Source organism: Dipodomys ordii, unplaced genomic scaffold (genome assembly GCF_000151885.1).
Source record: "Dipodomys ordii isolate 6190 unplaced genomic scaffold, Dord_2.0 Scaffold37, whole genome shotgun sequence".
NCBI lineage: Eukaryota > Metazoa > Chordata > Mammalia > Rodentia > Heteromyidae > Dipodomys > Dipodomys ordii.
Genome location: NW_012267253.1, coordinates 5,199,619 through 5,217,755, shown reverse-complemented (window position 1 = coordinate 5,217,755; position 18,137 = coordinate 5,199,619). Strand labels below are relative to the sequence as shown.

The window sequence follows — 18,137 nt, the reverse complement described above, 5'->3', positions numbered from 1 at the left end:
AGCCTCCTGAGTAGCTAGGATTACAGGCATGAGCCACCGGTGCCCAGCATCATAGTTTCTATTTTATGAATGAGAAAACAGGCTGAGGGAGATGAAGTGCCTAGACCTAGGTCACATGGTTAGTAAGAAACAGCACCGGAATTGGAACCACATGACACTCTTTATCCATTTGAATACAGATGCCATTTTTTCTTGGAAAACAAACATATTGGTCTGACAACAATCAGCTCCCTTATTCAGATCAGCTGAATGACTTCTCTCACAGGTTACTGCCTGAGCTCTGTTGGCATTGTTCATGTCAACAAGTCCCCAACTTTTATCTAGAGACTCACCTTCTCCCTGATCCCCAAGTCCTTACCCAAGTACCTATTGGATTTGTGGATGTTTCACAGAATATCTAAACTTTTATAACTAGCACAGCTTTTCTCCTCCTGTGTCTTCCACTTCAGCAAATGGTAGCACCAGCCACCTTCTATTCCAATCTCAAATCTGGGAGTCAAACCTCTGACTCCTTTCTAAGTCCAGATGACTTCTCTACAATCCTTGATGATCCAAAGCCACCAGCATTTCTTTCTGGATTCTTGCACCACCCCCCTCCATGAAACTTCTGCCTTTAAACCTTTCAAACTCAAGCTCCTTCTCCAAAACTAGATTGCTCTTTCAAGGCACAAATAAAAAGTTATTTTACTGAGTAAAAACTTTGAAACTCAAGTCCTTCCTAGGACTTTGCATGCTTTTCATAAGCAGCTCTTGCTAACTACTCTAGTCTTATTGGGTCACACCCATAGATAGATAGATAGATAGATGGATAGATGGATGGATGGATGGATGGATAGATAGATAGATAGATAGATAGATAGATAGATAGATAGATAGATAGATAGATAGATAGATAGATAGATAATAGAGGCAGACAGAGATCAAGTCCCAACCATATCAAACAACTCCCAGAACTTCAAGTTTGACATAATTAATGCTTTTCCTTTGATAAAAAAAATTTCCCACTTGCATCTCTTCACTGGATTTATTTCAATTCATCTACTAAATATCATTATCTTCTCTACATTCCCTTCCCCAATCTTTCCCACTCTGTGTCCAGGTTAGGCAGAGCCCTCTGTATGCCTCGTATCTACTGTCATGACTACTCAGCATATTTATTGTAATTACCCAATTGACTATCTACCTTACTTCAGAATAAGCCTCATGGTGGCCACAACACAAACACTATCTTTCAAGCTCCTGGCAAACATATCATGCATACTATTAAATGAGTACATAGTTTCATAATAAATGCCTGGTACACAGGAAGTACAGTTATGATCATCAAACCCAGAGATGGCATTTAAAGCAATTAGTGTGGACTACAGCAGTTTCCTAGGGAGAATGAGGCCAAGTGCTCAACCAACACCACCACAAAATACATGAATAAAAATAAGTAAAGCAATAAGTGAACCAAATTCTGCATTCAGCTGTTTGTCTCCAGTATGACTATGCTCAGTAAAGGTGGGGCAGAGTCCACATTTGCACTCTGGGTCCAGTGTTGAGCTGAGCGGGTCTCTTGGCTGGTCATCCCCAAGTCTGAGCAGAGTAACACCCCAGGAGTCTCAACTCTAGGGCAGGGTTCCCACCAAGGATCACGCCAGACCAAGGATCACACCAAGCCAAGATACGTGGCCAGGCCACCTTGAATCTCTTCCTCACTCTTCTGCTAACCCACTATGTAGCTCCTCCTGTACCTGGAGCTGGGAAGGGGGCTCAGTGGTAGAGTGCTTGTCTTGCATGCATGAGGCCCTGGGTTCAATTCCTCAACCACATAAGCAGAAAAAGCCAGAAGTGGGGCTGAGGCTCAAGTGGTAGAGTGCTAGCCTTGAGCCTTGAGCTGAGAGACAGCGCCCAGGTCCAGAGTTCAGGCCCCACAACTGACCAAAAAAAAAAAAAAAAAGCCAAAATGACTAAAGTATAAGATACTACTATATAGCCAGGCACCAATGGCTCACATCTATAAGCTTAGCTATTCAGGAAATCTGAAGATCACAGTTCAAAGCCAGACCAGGTAAGAAAGTCCATGAACCTCATCTCCAATTAGCCACAAAAAGCCAGAAGTGGAGCTATGGCTCAAGTGGTAGAGGGCCAGCCTTAAGCAAAAAAGCTCAGGGACTTGAGTTCAAGTCCCAGGTCTGCGCGTGCATGCAGGAGTACACATGCACGCACATGTACGCATACGCACGCGCGCACACGCACGCACACACACACACAACTTTTCTGAGGAAAAGCACTCTTCTGAGAGGCCAGGAGAGAGCCAGGTCCCCTGACAGCCACTAGCAAGGGGAAGAGAGTAAGGTGTGGAGAAGGCATTCTATGCTGGATGTCCCCTGGATGCCAGTCTCACACTATGCTGGTAAGTGCAATCTGATAGCGGTGGGCTGCACGGGTGCAAGCTGATCAGCAGTCAGGAGTCAATCCAAATCCCTCCTCACCACAAAATAGGTGTGTTGCAAATTATTAACCTGCTGCTTAACTATACCGTAGAGATAAGCACTGTAGGGGGCAGGCAGTTGAAAGTGCTCTCAAGTGAAAAGTCCATTGCTAGGAGCAAAGTGCCTTTCATCCCAGCTTTTATTTACTTCTGATAGTAATCTTCTTGTAAGACACAAGTCTTACAAATAAAGTCTAACCTCTCTGCAAGAAGCAGTAATGGCCCGATGCAAGCGGGCCTTTATTCTGGTGACTAGTAAACAAGAATCCTGTTCACACACTCTTACTATCCAATGCCTGCAAAAGAGCAACCAGCTTAGTCAAAGAATCATTAATAAATTGGCTAACTCATTGTGGCAAAATATAACCCCTTATTATACATCCCTAGATAATCCACAAGGAGCCTGGAGAAGTCAACTGCTTAATAACCAATGGCTGACATAAAAACTGAGTAAAAAGTAAAAGGAGAATGGTAGCCAGTGGTTCACACCTGTAATCCTAGCTACTCAGGAGGCTGAGATCTGAGGATTGCAGTTTAAAGCCAGCCTGGGCAGGAAAGTCCATGAGACTTTTATCTCCAAATAAGTCAGAAAACACACACACACACACACAAGGACAGTGCCCAGGCCCTGAGTTCAAGCCCCACAATTGACAGGAAAAATAAAAGTCAAAGGAATGGAGCACAGAGATGAAAACCATTTGCAGGGTTGAGGTAAGGAAGGTGAATTAAGGTCCAAAAGCTTAGGTTTAAATCCTGCTCCATACTCCTATGGATGACGACTACATCTCTAAGCCTCAGTTTGCTTCTCTACTAAATCTCATAAATTAGGTTTGTTCATCACAGGATCAAGAAATCAACTATCACACAGTGCTTATCAGCAGGCTTTTTTGCAAAAACTGACAAGCTGATGTAAAAATTCATATGGAGGGCTGGGAAGGTGGCTCAGTGGTAGAGTGCTTGCCTTGCATGCATGAGGCCCTGGGTTCAATTCCTCAGCACCACAGAAGCAGAAAAAGCTGGAAGTGGCACTATGGCTCAGGTGGTAAAGTGCTAGCCTGGAGCTGAAGAGCTGAGGGACAGCACCCAGGCCCAGAGTTCAGGCCCCACAACCGGTAAAAAAAAAAAAAAATCATATGGAGGGCTGGGAATGTGGCTTAGAGTGCTTGCCTAGCATGCATGGGTTCAATTTCTCAGTACCACATAAACAGAAAAAGCTGGGAGTTTCACTGTGGTTTCTGGTAGAGCGTTAGCATTGAGCACAGAGTGGCTCAGGGACAGTGCCCAGGCCCTGAGGTCAAGCTCCAGGACTGGCAAAAACAAACAAACAAAAAACTTCATATGGAAATGCAAAGGACTCAGAATAGTTAAACAATACTGAAAAACAACAAAGCTCTATAACTCTATTATTAATTTCAAAACTTACTACAAAGCTATAGTAATCCAGGCAATGTGGTACTGACACAAAAAAAATAGACATATACATGAATATAACAGAATTGAAAGTCTAGTAATAAACCCATACATGGTCAGTTGATTTTCAACTAGAGCTGTAAGACAATTTAATGGAGAGAGTGGGGGAAAGAATAGTCTTTTAAAACACATATCTAGAGTAATCAGAGAGCCACCTGTAAAATAATGAAGCTGGATATCTTCTCCTTACACTTTATATAATTTTTAAAAATGGAATACAGACTGACTAAAATGTAAGAGCCAAAAGAATAAAAATCCTAAGAGTGAGTTGGACACCGGTGGCTCACACCTGTAATTCTAGCTACTTAGGGGGGGCTGAGATCTGAGGACTGTGGTTTGATGCCAACCTGGGCAGAAAAGTCTGTAAGATTCTCATCTTTAATAAACTCAGAAAAAGCCAGAAGAGGCACTGTGGCTCAAGTGGTACAGTATTAGCCTTGAGTACTAAGAGGCGAGGCCCTGAGTTCAAGCCCCATAACTGGCAAAAAAAAAAAAAAAAAGAGAGAGAGAGAGTAAATCCTCATGATTTAGTTCACATATTAAGCAGTAGTTATTAAATAAGACAATAAAAGCCCTACAACGAGAGAAACAACAAAATTAGACATCATCAATTAAAACCTCTTATACTTCAGGGGAACATCAAGAAGGAAAAAAAGAATACACAGAGAATGAAAAAAGTATTTGCAAATCATGTGTCCAGAATATGAAAAGACAACAATAATATAACAACACAATATATAATATAATAATAGAACATTATGGTATAATACTTAACAACAATAAAAAGACAAGCCTGATTTTTAATGGGCAAAGAAATTAAATAGACAGTCTACAATGAAGACATATAAACTATAAATACATGGATAATTCCTAAAGTTATTAGCTATTAGATAAATATAAATATAAAGCACAATGAGATGTTATTTCGCACCCACTAAGATAACTATGACTTTAAAGAAAACAAAAATTGGCTGGGAAGGTGGCTCAGTGGTAGAGTGCTTGCCTTGTATGCATGAGGCCCTGGGTTCGATTCTTCAGCACCACATAAGCAAAAAGAAAAAAGCCGGAAGTGGTGCTGTGGCTCAAGTGGTAGATCTAGGCTAGCCTTGAGCTGAAGAGCTGAGGGACAGCGCCCAGGCCCAGAGTTCAGGCCCCACAACCGGACCCAAAAAAATTTAAAAAAAGAAAAAGAAAACAAAAATTATTGGTGAGGATGTAGAGAAACTGGAACCCCAGTGGAAATCTAAAGTGGCGTAAGCATTATGGAAAGCATTTTAGTTATAGCATAGCTATAACTACATATAGATCATAGACACAGAAATATATATTACAAGATTCCATTTATATGAAATGTCCTAAGTGGTCTCCAATGCTTTTTTTTTTTTTTCAGTCATGGGGCTTGAATTCTGGGCTTAGGTATTGTCCCTCAGCTCTTCAGCTCAAGGTGAGCGCTCTACTGCTTAAGCCACAGTGCCACTTCTGATTTTCTAGTGGTTTATTGGAGATAAGAGTCTCAGGGACGTTCCTGCCCAGGTTGGCTTCAAACTGCAATCCTTAGATCTTAGCCTCCCGAGTACCTAGGATTACAGGCATGATCCACCAGTGCCCAGATCTCCAATGCTTTGTTTTTGCCAGACCTGGGGCTTGAACTCAGGGCCTGGGCACTGTCCCTGAGCTTCTTTTGCTCAAGGTAGCACTCTACCACTTGAGCCAGGGCTTCATGCACACTCGGCAAGCACTCGACCACTAAACCACATTCCCAGCCCTCCAAGGCTTTTAGAAAGAAAGTGAAGGACCATGGAGAGGAATTTCTATGCTTATAGAGGGGTTTTTTTTTAATATTTATTTCCTGAGATAGCATTTCATCAAGTACCCTAGCCTAGCTTTAAATTCAAGATCCTTCTGCCTCAGCACCTAGAGTGCTGGCATTACAGATATGTAAATCACCCAGCTTAGAATTCTTTTTAGGCTTGATGAAAATGCACTGAAATTAATAGGGATGGATGCACAATTCTGTGAATATACTAAAATCACAGAATCATACATTTGAAAGGGGTAAGTTGTATGGCATATGGATTATTATATCTCAGTAAAACTGTTAAGAACAAAGTGAAAGAATAATAAACTAAGGGAGTTAGGTGTCCCTGGTGACTCTTCTTCACTTGACAAGGTGAGCTGTAGAAAGATACTCATTGAAATCTGTTCTATGTGGTCTCCTCTCCACCTGCCTCCTAGCCCACTTAGAACAGCCACAGCAGCAGCAAGAATGAGAACAACATGGCTGCTATTTCCTGTGAACTGTGCATCAGGTATTGTTAGAACTGCCAGCACTATGTGTGCAGGAGCCCACTGAGGTTGCCTAGGTTACTACAGGAGCTCAGAAGGATACAGATGCTCAGGATGGACCTTGCACTATCTGAGCCTCATTTCTTACTACTCAGGCCTTGGCTCCCTGCCTCTTGCTCTCATGCCTCTCCAGCACACAAGGACAGCTGCTAGAAAAAATACAGGATACACGGTTAAATCTTAATTTCAGGTAGCTAATGAGCACTTTGAGAAGTGTGTATATAATACCATCTTAATTGGTTATCTGAAATTTACTTTTTTTTTTTTTGATGGTCGTGGGGCTTCAACTCTGGGTCTAGGTGCTGACCCTCAGCTCTTCAGCTCAAGGTGAGTACTCTACCACTTGAGCTACAGCGCCACTTCCGGTTTTCTGGTGGTTTATTGGAGATAGGAGTCTCATGGTCTCTCCTGCCCGGGCTGGATTTGAACCGCGATCCTCAGATCTCAGCCTCCTGAGTAGCTAGGATTACAGGCGTGAGCCACCAGCGCCCGGCACCACTTCCATTTTTTGAGTGGTTAATTGGAGGTAAGAGTTTCATGGGGACTTTTCTGCTGGGCTGGTTTCAAACTGTGATCCTCAGATCTCAGCCTCCCAAGTAGCTGGGATTACAGGCATGGGCCACCGATGCCCAGCTTGATTTTTTTGTTGGTCTTGGGTCTTGAACTCAGCTTGGGCACTATCCCTGCACTCTTTAGCTCAAGGCGAGTGCTCTTCCTCTTGAGCCAGTGCCACGTCCAGTTTTCTAGTGATTTATTGGACATAAGAGTCTCACAGACTTTTTCCTGCTCAGGCTAGCTTTGAACCACGATCCTCAGATCTCAGCCTCCTGAGTAGCTAGGATTACAGGTGTGAGCCAACATACCCTGCTTTAACACCAGATCTTTATACTTGCTATTCCTTCCACCTAGAATTCTCTTCTTCTTTTTTTTTGTTGTTGTTGGTTGTAGGGCTTGACCTGAGGGCCTAGGCGCTGTGCCTGAGCCTTTTTGTGCTCAAAGATAGGGCTCTACCACTTAGAGCCACAGCTCCACTTCCATTTTTTGAGTGGTTAATTGGAGATAAGAGTCTCCTGGAGACTTTTCTGCCTGGGCTGTCTTCCCAGGGGTAACTCTTTTTTTTTTTTTTTTGGGTCCGGTTGTGGGGCCTGAACTCTGGGCCTGGGCGCTGTCCCTCAGCTGTTCAGCTCAAGGCTAGCATTCTACCACTTGAGCCTCAGTGCCACTCCTGGCTTTTTCTGCTTATGTGGTGCTGAGGAATTGAACCAGGGCCTCAGGCATGCAAGGCAAGCACTCTACCACTGAGCCACCTTCCCAGCCTGCAGGGGTATCTCTTAATCACTTCCTATAGTAGATCCATCTCTACTGGGAACTCTTATCATTCCTTCCTCAGAGCATTTACCACTTCCCCATGTGTCATATCTATATTTGTCAATGTCCTCTCAGAGGGGGAACTCAAGAGTGCTGGGCTTTTCTTTTACTCATTGCTATATCCCCTAGTTCTTAGAGCAGGGTCTGACAATGAGTGGATAGTAACTTAATATTTACAAAATATATCCAGAAGTACCGTGCATGATTATCTCATCTAAGCTTCCAGACAGCCCTCTGACACATTATCATCAACTGTATTTCATACGTGAGGAGCTGAGTTATGGACAAAGCCAATAATACACCCCAAGGCCCACTACAGCTATAGGAGCCAGACCCCAAAGTAAATATTCTCACTTCCATACTAGCTCATTGTCAGAGGCCAAGAAGCAACTCAGAGTTAAGTACCAGGTATTTCACACATCCTACTTTCATTTAGACTATTCTGAAACAAAGGAGGAGGCTACAATGCTTGATAAGAAATGTACTCATTATCTTGCCCATGTAATTGTAACCCCTCTGTACAGTATTTTCACAATAAAAAAATAAGAAAAACAAAAAACATTGCTAAGTATTTGTACTTGCATCTGAGAATTTAATTATACTACTTGGTTTTCTTGTTGTTCAATATAGAGTGCCTCAAATAAACCACTTTAGTTCCAACTAATAGAGAAGAAAGACTGTGGGGGTTGATACTCACTTTTATTTCTTCTAGAACATCAGGATTTCGGAAATTTAAATCAGGTTGCTCTTTCAGAAATTGGTGATAATAGCATTGCTTTCGTACTTCATCAAAGTGCCAACTGGAGTTTCCATATACACTCAACTAGCAAACAGAAGAAACACATTAGTTACCCAGCTTATTTATATGACTATTGCTCAGAAAGACTGAGTCAAATCATTTATTCAGGCTCTGTGGACAAAGCTGCATAAATCTTTTTTCTTTTCTTCCTAGTTGTGTTCTAGAAAGAGCTACATTAATTCCCCTAAATTTCACCCATTGGCCTAATGCCTATATAAATGTGACTGTGATGTATTTGTTCAGTAAGTGCTGTTCAGAGAGCAGATATCTCTATTATATTTTGTTGGATTCAACAAATATGAGTCCAGGCTCTAGACTCATATTTAAAACAAAACAAATGGTCATCAATGGAGGAGAAGGACATGCTCTATTAGTCTTGCAGCTTGAACTCCAATATATGGGATATTTAAAATTATGTCTACGCTGGGAATGTGGCCTAGTGGTAGAGTGCTTGCCTAGCATGTATGAAGCCCTGGATTTGATTCCTCAGTACCACATAAACACAAAAGGCTGGGAGTGGCTCAAGTGGTACAGTGGTACAGTGCTAGCTTTGAGCAAAAGCAGCTCAGGGATAGTGCCCAGACCCTAAGTTTAAGCCCTAGGACTGGCAAAAAAAAATTACGTCTAAACAAAGTTTTATTAGAACCATTCACTATAAAAATGTATTTGTCCTCTGGAATAAAAATCTGGCAGCTTTGAGTACTGATACCCAGCAGCGTTTGACATTGGCTTATTTCCTCTTTTTAGAATACTTGGGTCTATAACTCCATGTCAAGACTCTCCTGCTGGCCCTCAAATATCTAGCTTCTTAGGCTACTGCAAGGCCCTTAAAATGAGTTTCTTGGGCTCCATCTCAGGTCTTTGTTCATTTCCTGTTAAAAAAAAAAAGCATATGGAAAACTTTTAAAAACTAGGGGGTTCTACATAAGACCCAGTCATACAAAGTCCACATTGTCCTCGTAACTGACTAAAACTGAGTATTCTCAGTTGTCTTTCAAGGAAATGGACCCTTTGTAGCTTACCACATGGTCTACCTAAGCACAACTCAAGATGAAATCTTTACAGTTTGTCTAACCAACATCAACAAATAACCTAAAAGAAATTGGGGAAGAAAGCCTAAACAGAAATGGACACCTAGGAATAAATGAATGAAAAGATGTTAAACATACTTAGCAATTAGACAAATACTACATTAGTAATTAGATAAAATATTCTAGCAATTAAATTAATCTAAAATTAAGGCTGCAGTGATGAGCTGATGGAAGGGTGGAAAAACTGATACCAAAAGAGGTAGCTAGTACTCTGTAATCAGGAGAAGATAGGGTTTGAGGTGCATATGTCTATTTTTAAGAGCGGACTGTGGCACTGCACTGACTACATTGGGTCATTAGCCCTTTCACTTACTAGCTATGTGACCTCAATCTGCCTGTCTACAAACAGGAATTAACATCTAATTCTTCAAATTGAAGGGTAGGCATAACAAATTAATGAATACAAAGCACTTAGCAGAGCATAGCACAAAATAAGCACTTACTTTGTTTGCCAATATCATTGTCATTTTAATAAATAAGTGAAAAAGAGGGGAAAAAATTAAAGAGGTAAAACTCTCATGGTTTCCTGATAGTTTGACTCCCAGGCTCCAAGGTAGTAGCAGTCACCAAGCTTGAAGTATCAGAAATTGTAGGAAGATCACACAGTCAGTTTTGAAGCAAGTCAACACCAAATGTCCTTGGGTCAGAAAAAAGTCAATGTCCAGGAGCCAGAATGTTTAAATATTTACAAAGGTTAAGAAGAGAAGAGGGAATGCAGTGGGGTAAGATGATCCCAAGGAAAAGTAAAAGATAAAGCAGACCAAAATAGAAGTCATAGCTGGACTGAGACAAAAATAGAATTGCCAGAAGGAATACAAGAAAGATAGATGAATCTGAATTTCAGAAAACAATGCTTAATGCTGGTCTTTGATAGCTCCAGGTAGAAGCTGAGATCTGAGGATCAAGGTACAAAGCCAGCCCAGGCAGAAAAGCTAGAAGAGGAGCTATTGGCTCAAATTGTAGAGCTCCAGCCTTGAGCAAAAAAGCTAAGCAAGAGCATAAGGCCCTGAGTTCAAGCCCCAGTATTTGCAAAAAAAAAAAAAAAGTTACTATTTTAGTATAGCCATTCCTTGGCATCTACAGGTTATTTATTGATGCCAGGGATCTCCTCTTAGATACCAAAATCTGTAGATATTCAAGTCTCTTAAATAAAATGGTATAGTATTTGCATTTTCCTACGTGTGCTCTTTCACAATCTTTAAATCATCTCTAGATTATCTATATTTGTGTTTGTTAACCTTGATTATCAACTTGATTGTATTGAGAGATATCTAGGAGATTAGTAAAGTACACCTTTTAGTAAAGTACACCTATGAAGGCATTGCCAAAGACAATCAGAATATGAAGGCTCTGACCTAATCAATGGTTTAATTTACTGATGAATTAAAACTCTGAATGGACTACTGGGAAATGATTTTTTTTTCGGTTGGTGGTGGGGCCTGAACTCTGGGCCTGGGCACTGTCCCTCAGCTCTTCAGCTCAAGGCTAGGGCACTGTCCTTCAGCTCTTCAGCTCAAGGCTAGCCCTCTGCCATTTAAGCCATGGCGCCACTTCCGGCTTTTTCTGCTTATGTGGTGCTGAGGAATTGAACCCAGGGCCTCATGCATGCAAGGCAAACACTCTACAACTGAGCCATCTTCCCAGCCCTGGGAAATGATTAAAAAAAAAACAACTATGGCAGGAAAATCATTGCTGTGAGTAGATAACTGAAGTGTCTTTGAAAAACATATGTCCTCTGTCCCCTTTATGTCTTTGCTCTGCTTCTTACATTCTCCTAAAGACTGCCAAACCCTCCCCACCATCCTATCGTGACTGAATAAAACCTCTGAAACATGAACAAAATAAATCCTTCCTCCTTTCAGTTATTCTCTCAAATGACAAAAAAGTCTTACTAGTAAGCTGGTAGCTGACCCGGACACTATCCACTGATATTGGTCATGTAGACTATAGAGTTATAGGGTCATAGAGGCAGCCACCAAGATTTCAAAGGAAGGCCTGGAAGGCCAGACCATGGGTAGCATTGTCTGGTTCTTTGAAGACAGCCCCAGAGAGGATGATACATTAGGCTGTCATGGTACAATGTAAAACCCAGAATGTTGGAGAACCACAACATAAATGTCTAATGAGGAATGCCTTACGTAGCAAGTAGAGCCAACCCAAGACAGAGGTCATTTGGGCTGCAAACAGCATGACTACCTGAGCTAGATTGAACAAGCCTACTGCAACTCTTATGACACCAGGTACCCCAGATGCCAGATGTAGAGTTATAGTATGTAGCATTTGTTCTGGTGGGTTTTAGCCTTGCTCATCTTTCTATGTCCTCATTCTTCTCCTTTGGGATGGAAATATTTACTTCATGACATTATATATTAGAAGTATGTAATACTTTTTTTATTTTATAAGGACTCATTTGAGGCCACTCTAAATAGTGTACTTGCTATTGTAAATAGCTGCTATATGTATTGTTTAGGGAACAATGACCAGAAACAAGTCTTTATTAATTCATTACAGATTCAAATTTTTTTAAAATATTTTGCATTTGCAAGTGATTGGATCTGTAGATATAGATAAAACAGATATGGAAGGCCCTTGTGTAAGTATTGTCCATACAATAGTTTAATACTAAAAATCATTGCATATCTCAAACTTATATTTAATTCACATCTTAAATTCTTTTTTTTTTTTTTTGGTCAGTCATGAGGCTTGAACTCAGAGCCCAGGTGCTGTCCCTGAGCTTTTTTGCTCAAGGCTAGCACTCTATCACTTTGACCCATAGCTCCACTTCTGGTTTTGTGGTGGTTAATTGGGATAAGAATTTCACAGACTTTCCTGCTCAGGCTGGCTTTGGACTGAGGTCCTCAGATCTCAGTCTCCTGAGTAGCTGGGATTATGCATGGCATCTTAAATTCTTATTTTTTAAATGTAGTCACCCTAGACAAGGAGGGCAGGGTCTCTGTTGTAAAAGTAGCCGGTCAGAAGAGGGTAAGGTTGGGGACAGGCAGGCTTGATGGCTTCTGTTCTCTATAAAGTTGGCCATGCTCCTCAGAAATGATGAAGTCTTAAGATCAAAACAATTATATTAAAGGTAAAAATATGCTGGGTGCTAGTGACTAATACCTGTACTCCTAGCTACTCAAGAGGCTGAGATCTGAGGCCTGCAGTTCAAAGCCTGGGCAGGAAAGTCCATAAGACTTTTATCTCTTATTAACCTCCAGGAAACCAGAAGTAGAGCTGTGGCTTAAAGTGGTAGAGCACCAACCTTGAGCAAAAGAGTACAGGGACAGCACCCAGGCCCTCCGAGTCAAGCTCCAAAACTGACAAAAAAAAAAAGGTAAAAATATTAGGATTTTGTTGAATTTGAGTAGAAGGTAAATAGTAAAGAGAAGGATGATGGTCTGCTTTGTTTATGGCTAGGATTTTGTCCAATAAAGGAGTCAAGATCTGAGAGTATGACTCTAGTGGTAGACCACCTGCTTAGCAAGTATGAATTCCCTGATAATTTTTTTTTGGGGGGGTGAGTAAAAAAGTCAAAAAAGCAAAGGTATATGGATAATAACCTGTTACTGTAGTAATGAGACATGGAATCCAAGCTGGACAGAATGGGAAGGAATGGAATATGAGAAGGAGAGGCTAGGAGTGAGAGGCTAGGAATGAGAGTAAGTTTCAAAATTTGCTACAATACACCTGATGTATAATGTAATCAAAAATCTAAATCATATTTGGGAATGTTTTTCTATTTCTTTTTCACCTTCCTATAAACTAGGTCCTTTTTCATGCTTTTCTGTTAGAGGGCTTCATAAAGAATTAGTTCAGTCACTGCAGATCTGCTGTTGTCCATTAGCCAATCAGGTGGGCCAGCACTTACCCAGTTGTTTGGTGGTGTGGTGATGCCATTTTCATGAATACAGTCTTGCCAGATGTAATAGTCAGTATATTTCCCAGTCCGGTTCTTACTCAACTGAAACCAAGCATGTTTATCACTGGTATGGTTTGGGATGAAATCAATTATTAATTTTAAACCTAATGAGTGAAAATAGTTCAAATATTAGGAAATTAGCATACTAGAATCATATGTAATATTATTACATATTACTAGAATAATATGTAATAGTTAAGAGATATAAATATTTTAAGTATTTAGAGAAGTACTTTTTTTTTAATCCCTTATCCCTACCCCACCCAACTCCCAGTCACTTTACCTCTATCATGGATGGCCACAATCAGGTTCTCAAAATCTGTCATTGTTCCAAAAATAGGATCAATTTCTTGGAAATCTTCAATTGCATATCTAAAATCTTTAAGTGATGATTTATAAAAGGAAGTAAGCCAAACAGTTTTTATATTTAAAGTACTGATATAGTCCAGTTTATCTTGAATACCTAAAGGAAAAAAAGCCAAGACCATGAATAAATCCCACTTTTTTTTTGTTTGAAGGGCTGAAAATAAACACATCCAAGATGAAAATAGTTAAATTGAAGGCAGAAACATTTGGAATTTTGTTGAATTTGAGTAAAAGTCAAATAGCGAAGTCTATGAATAACATGGATGTATAACAAAAAAAATCATGCTACTTGTTCAGATGCCATATTTAAAACAAAAGACCACAGTACTATTAATTCATCCTATGCATGGTTTCCAGGCCAGGTGCTAGACTAGTACCAAGGAACAAGGCAGAATGACTCGTGGTCATCTAAGTGGCACTGGCCCACACCACAGCCACTTGCCCCGTGTGGCTCTTGAGCACTTGCAATGTGACTTGTCTGAACTGAGATGTTCTGTAATAGCAAAATACACATCAGATTTTTAAGACCTAGAACAACAACACAAAAAGGTAAAATGTGTCATTAAAACTTTACACAAGTTATATACTGAAATGATATAATAAATACACTGGATTGAGCAAAACATGATTAATTTCACCTATTTCTTTTCCTTTTATTTTTACTTTTATAGTTCTGATGATTGAATTTAGGACCTCATACTTGGTGTTCAACCAGTTGAACCACGCATGCCTGCAGTCCCTGTTTGTGTTAGTTATTTTTATAATTACGTCTTACTTTATGCCTACACTGGCCTGGGATGAGGTCTTCCTACTGAAGCTTTCCCTGAGGATAACTGGGTGGGGTAGTGGGGGAGGTGGATATTTAATAAACTGGGGATAATAGGGATACACCACCACATCCAGCCATTGGTAGACGTGGAATTAAACAACAATTACATCTACACTGGCTGTGCTTCTACTGGTAGCTCTGAGTCCTGAATGCATATTTAGAGTCTTGAGTCTAGAATTTAATCGCCAACAACTTTCTGTGTGTTTTCCATGCTGTTTCCTAGGGCCTATGAGAGGGCACTATGGAAGTCACTGAGACCAAAGCACAATGTCAACCCACTCCTGGGATCTGGGCTTTCCTGGGTAAGAGACTATTTCTTTTTGTTCCTCATCAGGTAGCTGAGAGATATCAGAAGGATTCTGATTTAAATTGGAACCAATGCCATATATATTTAAAACAAGACAAAACAAGTACAGGCTCAGCAGCAGAATGTGTCCTCTATATGTGTCCATCCCCATTTCAGAGAGAAAAAGAGAGGAAGAATGGGAGAGGGAAGAGAAAGGAGAAATAAAGGAACATGATGGTGAAAATCAAGTAAACAGGATCCCAGGATATGTGGGAAATCAAAGACAAACCTGGAGCAGTATCTCCATAACAACAATTTCAAGGACCAAAGCTACTGATTACAGAAATCTTTTTCTCAAGGAAAAGTAATTGGAAATGCAAATTTTAAGAATAGATTAGAAACTGCCATGTTTGTGGGAATAGTAGGTCTATCTAGAAAGAGATAGGGAAAGCAGGTAGAAAGTGTATCTCTGGATTTAAGGATTTAGGCTGTATTTAGTTAAAGCACCACTTTTGCTAAGCTCCTAGTATGTAAGACACTGCAGGTTGCTGGGGTCATGGGGCAGGAGGGAAGTCACTCTGATACATTCCAGTGTAGAACCAAAGCGTGATATAAACACAGCCCAAAGCACCACAGGAATCTGGATAGGAGCTATGCTCTGATTAAAAAGGTTAGATAGAAGCTAATGAAGATAAAGGATTTGAGCTGCACCCTCAAAATAGTTATGTTACTGTTCAATGAAGGTCTGGAGTAGGTAGAGAGCCCTTGCCTAGTACATTCAAGGCTTTGGGAGGTGGGGTGGGGGAGAGATAATGGATATGATAAGGGTATACAGAGAAAAGTCTTTTAGTAATTAAGTTGGAGATTTCATATATAACATTTTAAAGGCAGACTAAGCCTAAGCCTACTTCCCACAGTATCATCATCTTTTTTTATTTTCTTCAAGCAGTAATCATCATAAAAATTTTGTTTGTTTCTTATTGTTGGCCCCAAAGTTGGGTAATTACACCAGCCAGTTTCCCCAACTCAGTTCCAGTTTATGCATACTAGCTAGCGCAAATTCATTTTCCTTCTTTGTCCTTCGGCTCTGGAGTTGGATGTTAGGGCCTTGTGCTTGTTCTGCAGGCACTCCGCCCACTGACTTACAACCCAGCCTGCAATTTCACTCTTAAAAGTGGGCGAGTTGGAACAATAAAGTTATAAGAACATTCTATATGTAAAACTCTCTGGCAAGTTGTTAGCTTAATCAAAAAATAAGTATTCATTTCTATTTTCTTACTAATATGGATATGTTTAAAAAATAATCTTTGATCTTGGTAACAACCAGTACATTCCAATGCCTTTATTGTTTGGCTACCTCGCTCAGGATTTAAACTTGGAACTTCATCTTTAAAACACATTACTTTTGTTGTTGTTGTTGTAGAATATAAACTAGAAAGACAACCAGCCATATCACATACTGGGAGAGCAATTCCCAGATGTTGCTCTGATAGGTCCAATGGTAAAGTGCACAGGAAGCAAAAAAGTGACTTTAGGAGGAAACTTGTTCCTGGTAATAAGGGCAAGCATATGCCCTCAATGCATAATAAATGGAATAACTCTTTTGGACCAAAGGCCTTCGGCAAATAGCCGTTCACCTCTCTGGGTTCTGCTGAGTGAGTTTTTTTCATATCATGAACACAGAGAAAGGCGGGTGAGCAGTCACACTGGAATGTGCTTACCATGGAACCTTGGCATCACCCGGTTTCAAGGAAGGGGACAACAGAAAGCAACTGTCTCAGAGCACGCACCTTTCAGGTCTCCATTCCCATCCATGTCGCTGTCCTTGAAAGACCTCGGGTAGATCTGGTACATGGGCCCAGCCTGCCACCAGTCCAGGCACTTGGGAGAGATGGCGATGATGGCTATGGTGATTGCAACCAGCAGGAGCACAGAAGCCAAGGTGAGCCAGAAGAGGATCTCCCGGGGCACGCGGTAGCGGGCTTGGCCGGAGAACTGGAACAGCACCTCCTTGGGCATCCCAGCAAAGGGCCGGACGCTCATGATGCCAGACTCATCTGAATCCTGGATGTCCACCGCCTTGTGCGGCGGGCTGTCGCCAGAGCTGCCAGGATCCGGGTCCAGCTCTGGGATGTCTTCATTTTGAACAAATCCGTTATTCGTCTGGCAACCCTTTATACTCATCTTAATGGAGTCTCTCTTGCTTATGTCCTCAGCCATGGCTCTCTACTCTGGCCGGCCAGCCTTCCCAGGAGGAGTGTCTTTCTGAGGAGACTGAGGTGGAAAGGTAGCTTGCTGAGAGCTTTGTCTTGTCAATGAGCTTTGCATGGTTTATAAATAAACCTGGTGGGACAAAGTCCAGCCAAGGAAGAAAGGGTAAAGGTAAAGGGGATTTAAAAACAAATTCCTTAAACTGGGAGGCTGACATAGCTACAGTAACCTAACAGAAATAGGGGTTGGGAAGAAGAGATGATTCCACTGCAGTGAAAGGTTTACTTGCTTGAGTCTGCCACTGTTCAGAGCCACCGTTTTCACAAAGATCAAACTGTCAACCTATTTTGCCCCAAAAAGTTGAAACAAGCCAGGGGCTGGTGGCTCACACCTGAAATCCTAGCTACCCTGGTGGCTGAGATCTGAGGATCGTGGTTCAAAGCCGGCCAGGACAGAAAAGTCCCCATAAGACTCTACAATTAACCATCCCAAAACCGGAAGTGGTGCTGGGGCTCAAGTGATAGAGTGCTAGCTTTGAGCAAAAAGAGGCTTAAACACATTGTCCAGGCCCTGAGTTCAAGCCCCACAACCAACAATAACAACAAAAAGAAGAATCCCTTCAGATGTCCATCATCAACGAGATGGCTAAACAAAATGTAACATATACTCAAGGGAATTATTCAGACTTAAAAAATTTGACATACTAGATGGATAAACCTTAAGGACATTGTGCTCAATAAAATAAGCCACAGGGAAGGATAAAACCAGGACTGATTTATTTTAAATATGTCCTCTCTTCCTTGAAATCCACTGGGGAGAAATTCTGGAGGCAGAGAAGCACAGAACTTTGTGTTACAGACTCTAATTTTACTTCAGTGCAAGGGTATCCATGCCTATGTGTATGCTCAGCTCCACCCCACATGCTTTGAGTCTTGTTTCAAAAAATGGTTGGCTGCCAATTCTTTTTTTTTTTTTTTTT

The 18,137-nt window shown here is 41.1% G+C and overlaps 1 protein-coding gene across 1 annotated transcript in view; it reads right to left on the bottom strand.

Annotated features, from left to right (window-relative positions):
* The window catches only part of Slc3a1 (solute carrier family 3 (amino acid transporter heavy chain), member 1), a 36,179-nt gene extending 18,903 nt beyond the window's left edge, over positions 1 to 17,276 (bottom strand). Inside the window, exons 1-4 of the mRNA XM_013017973.1 lie at positions 16,738 to 17,276; positions 13,750 to 13,929; positions 13,416 to 13,570; positions 8,358 to 8,483 (exon numbers count right to left, since the gene is read on the bottom strand). Of these exons, the coding sequence (XP_012873427.1) occupies positions 8,358 to 8,483; positions 13,416 to 13,570; positions 13,750 to 13,929; positions 16,738 to 17,167 (891 nt within the window). The 5' untranslated portion in view covers positions 17,168 to 17,276. The remainder of the gene's footprint in view (positions 1 to 8,357; positions 8,484 to 13,415; positions 13,571 to 13,749; positions 13,930 to 16,737) is intronic.
* Positions 17,277 to 18,137: the final 861 nt, after the last annotated feature.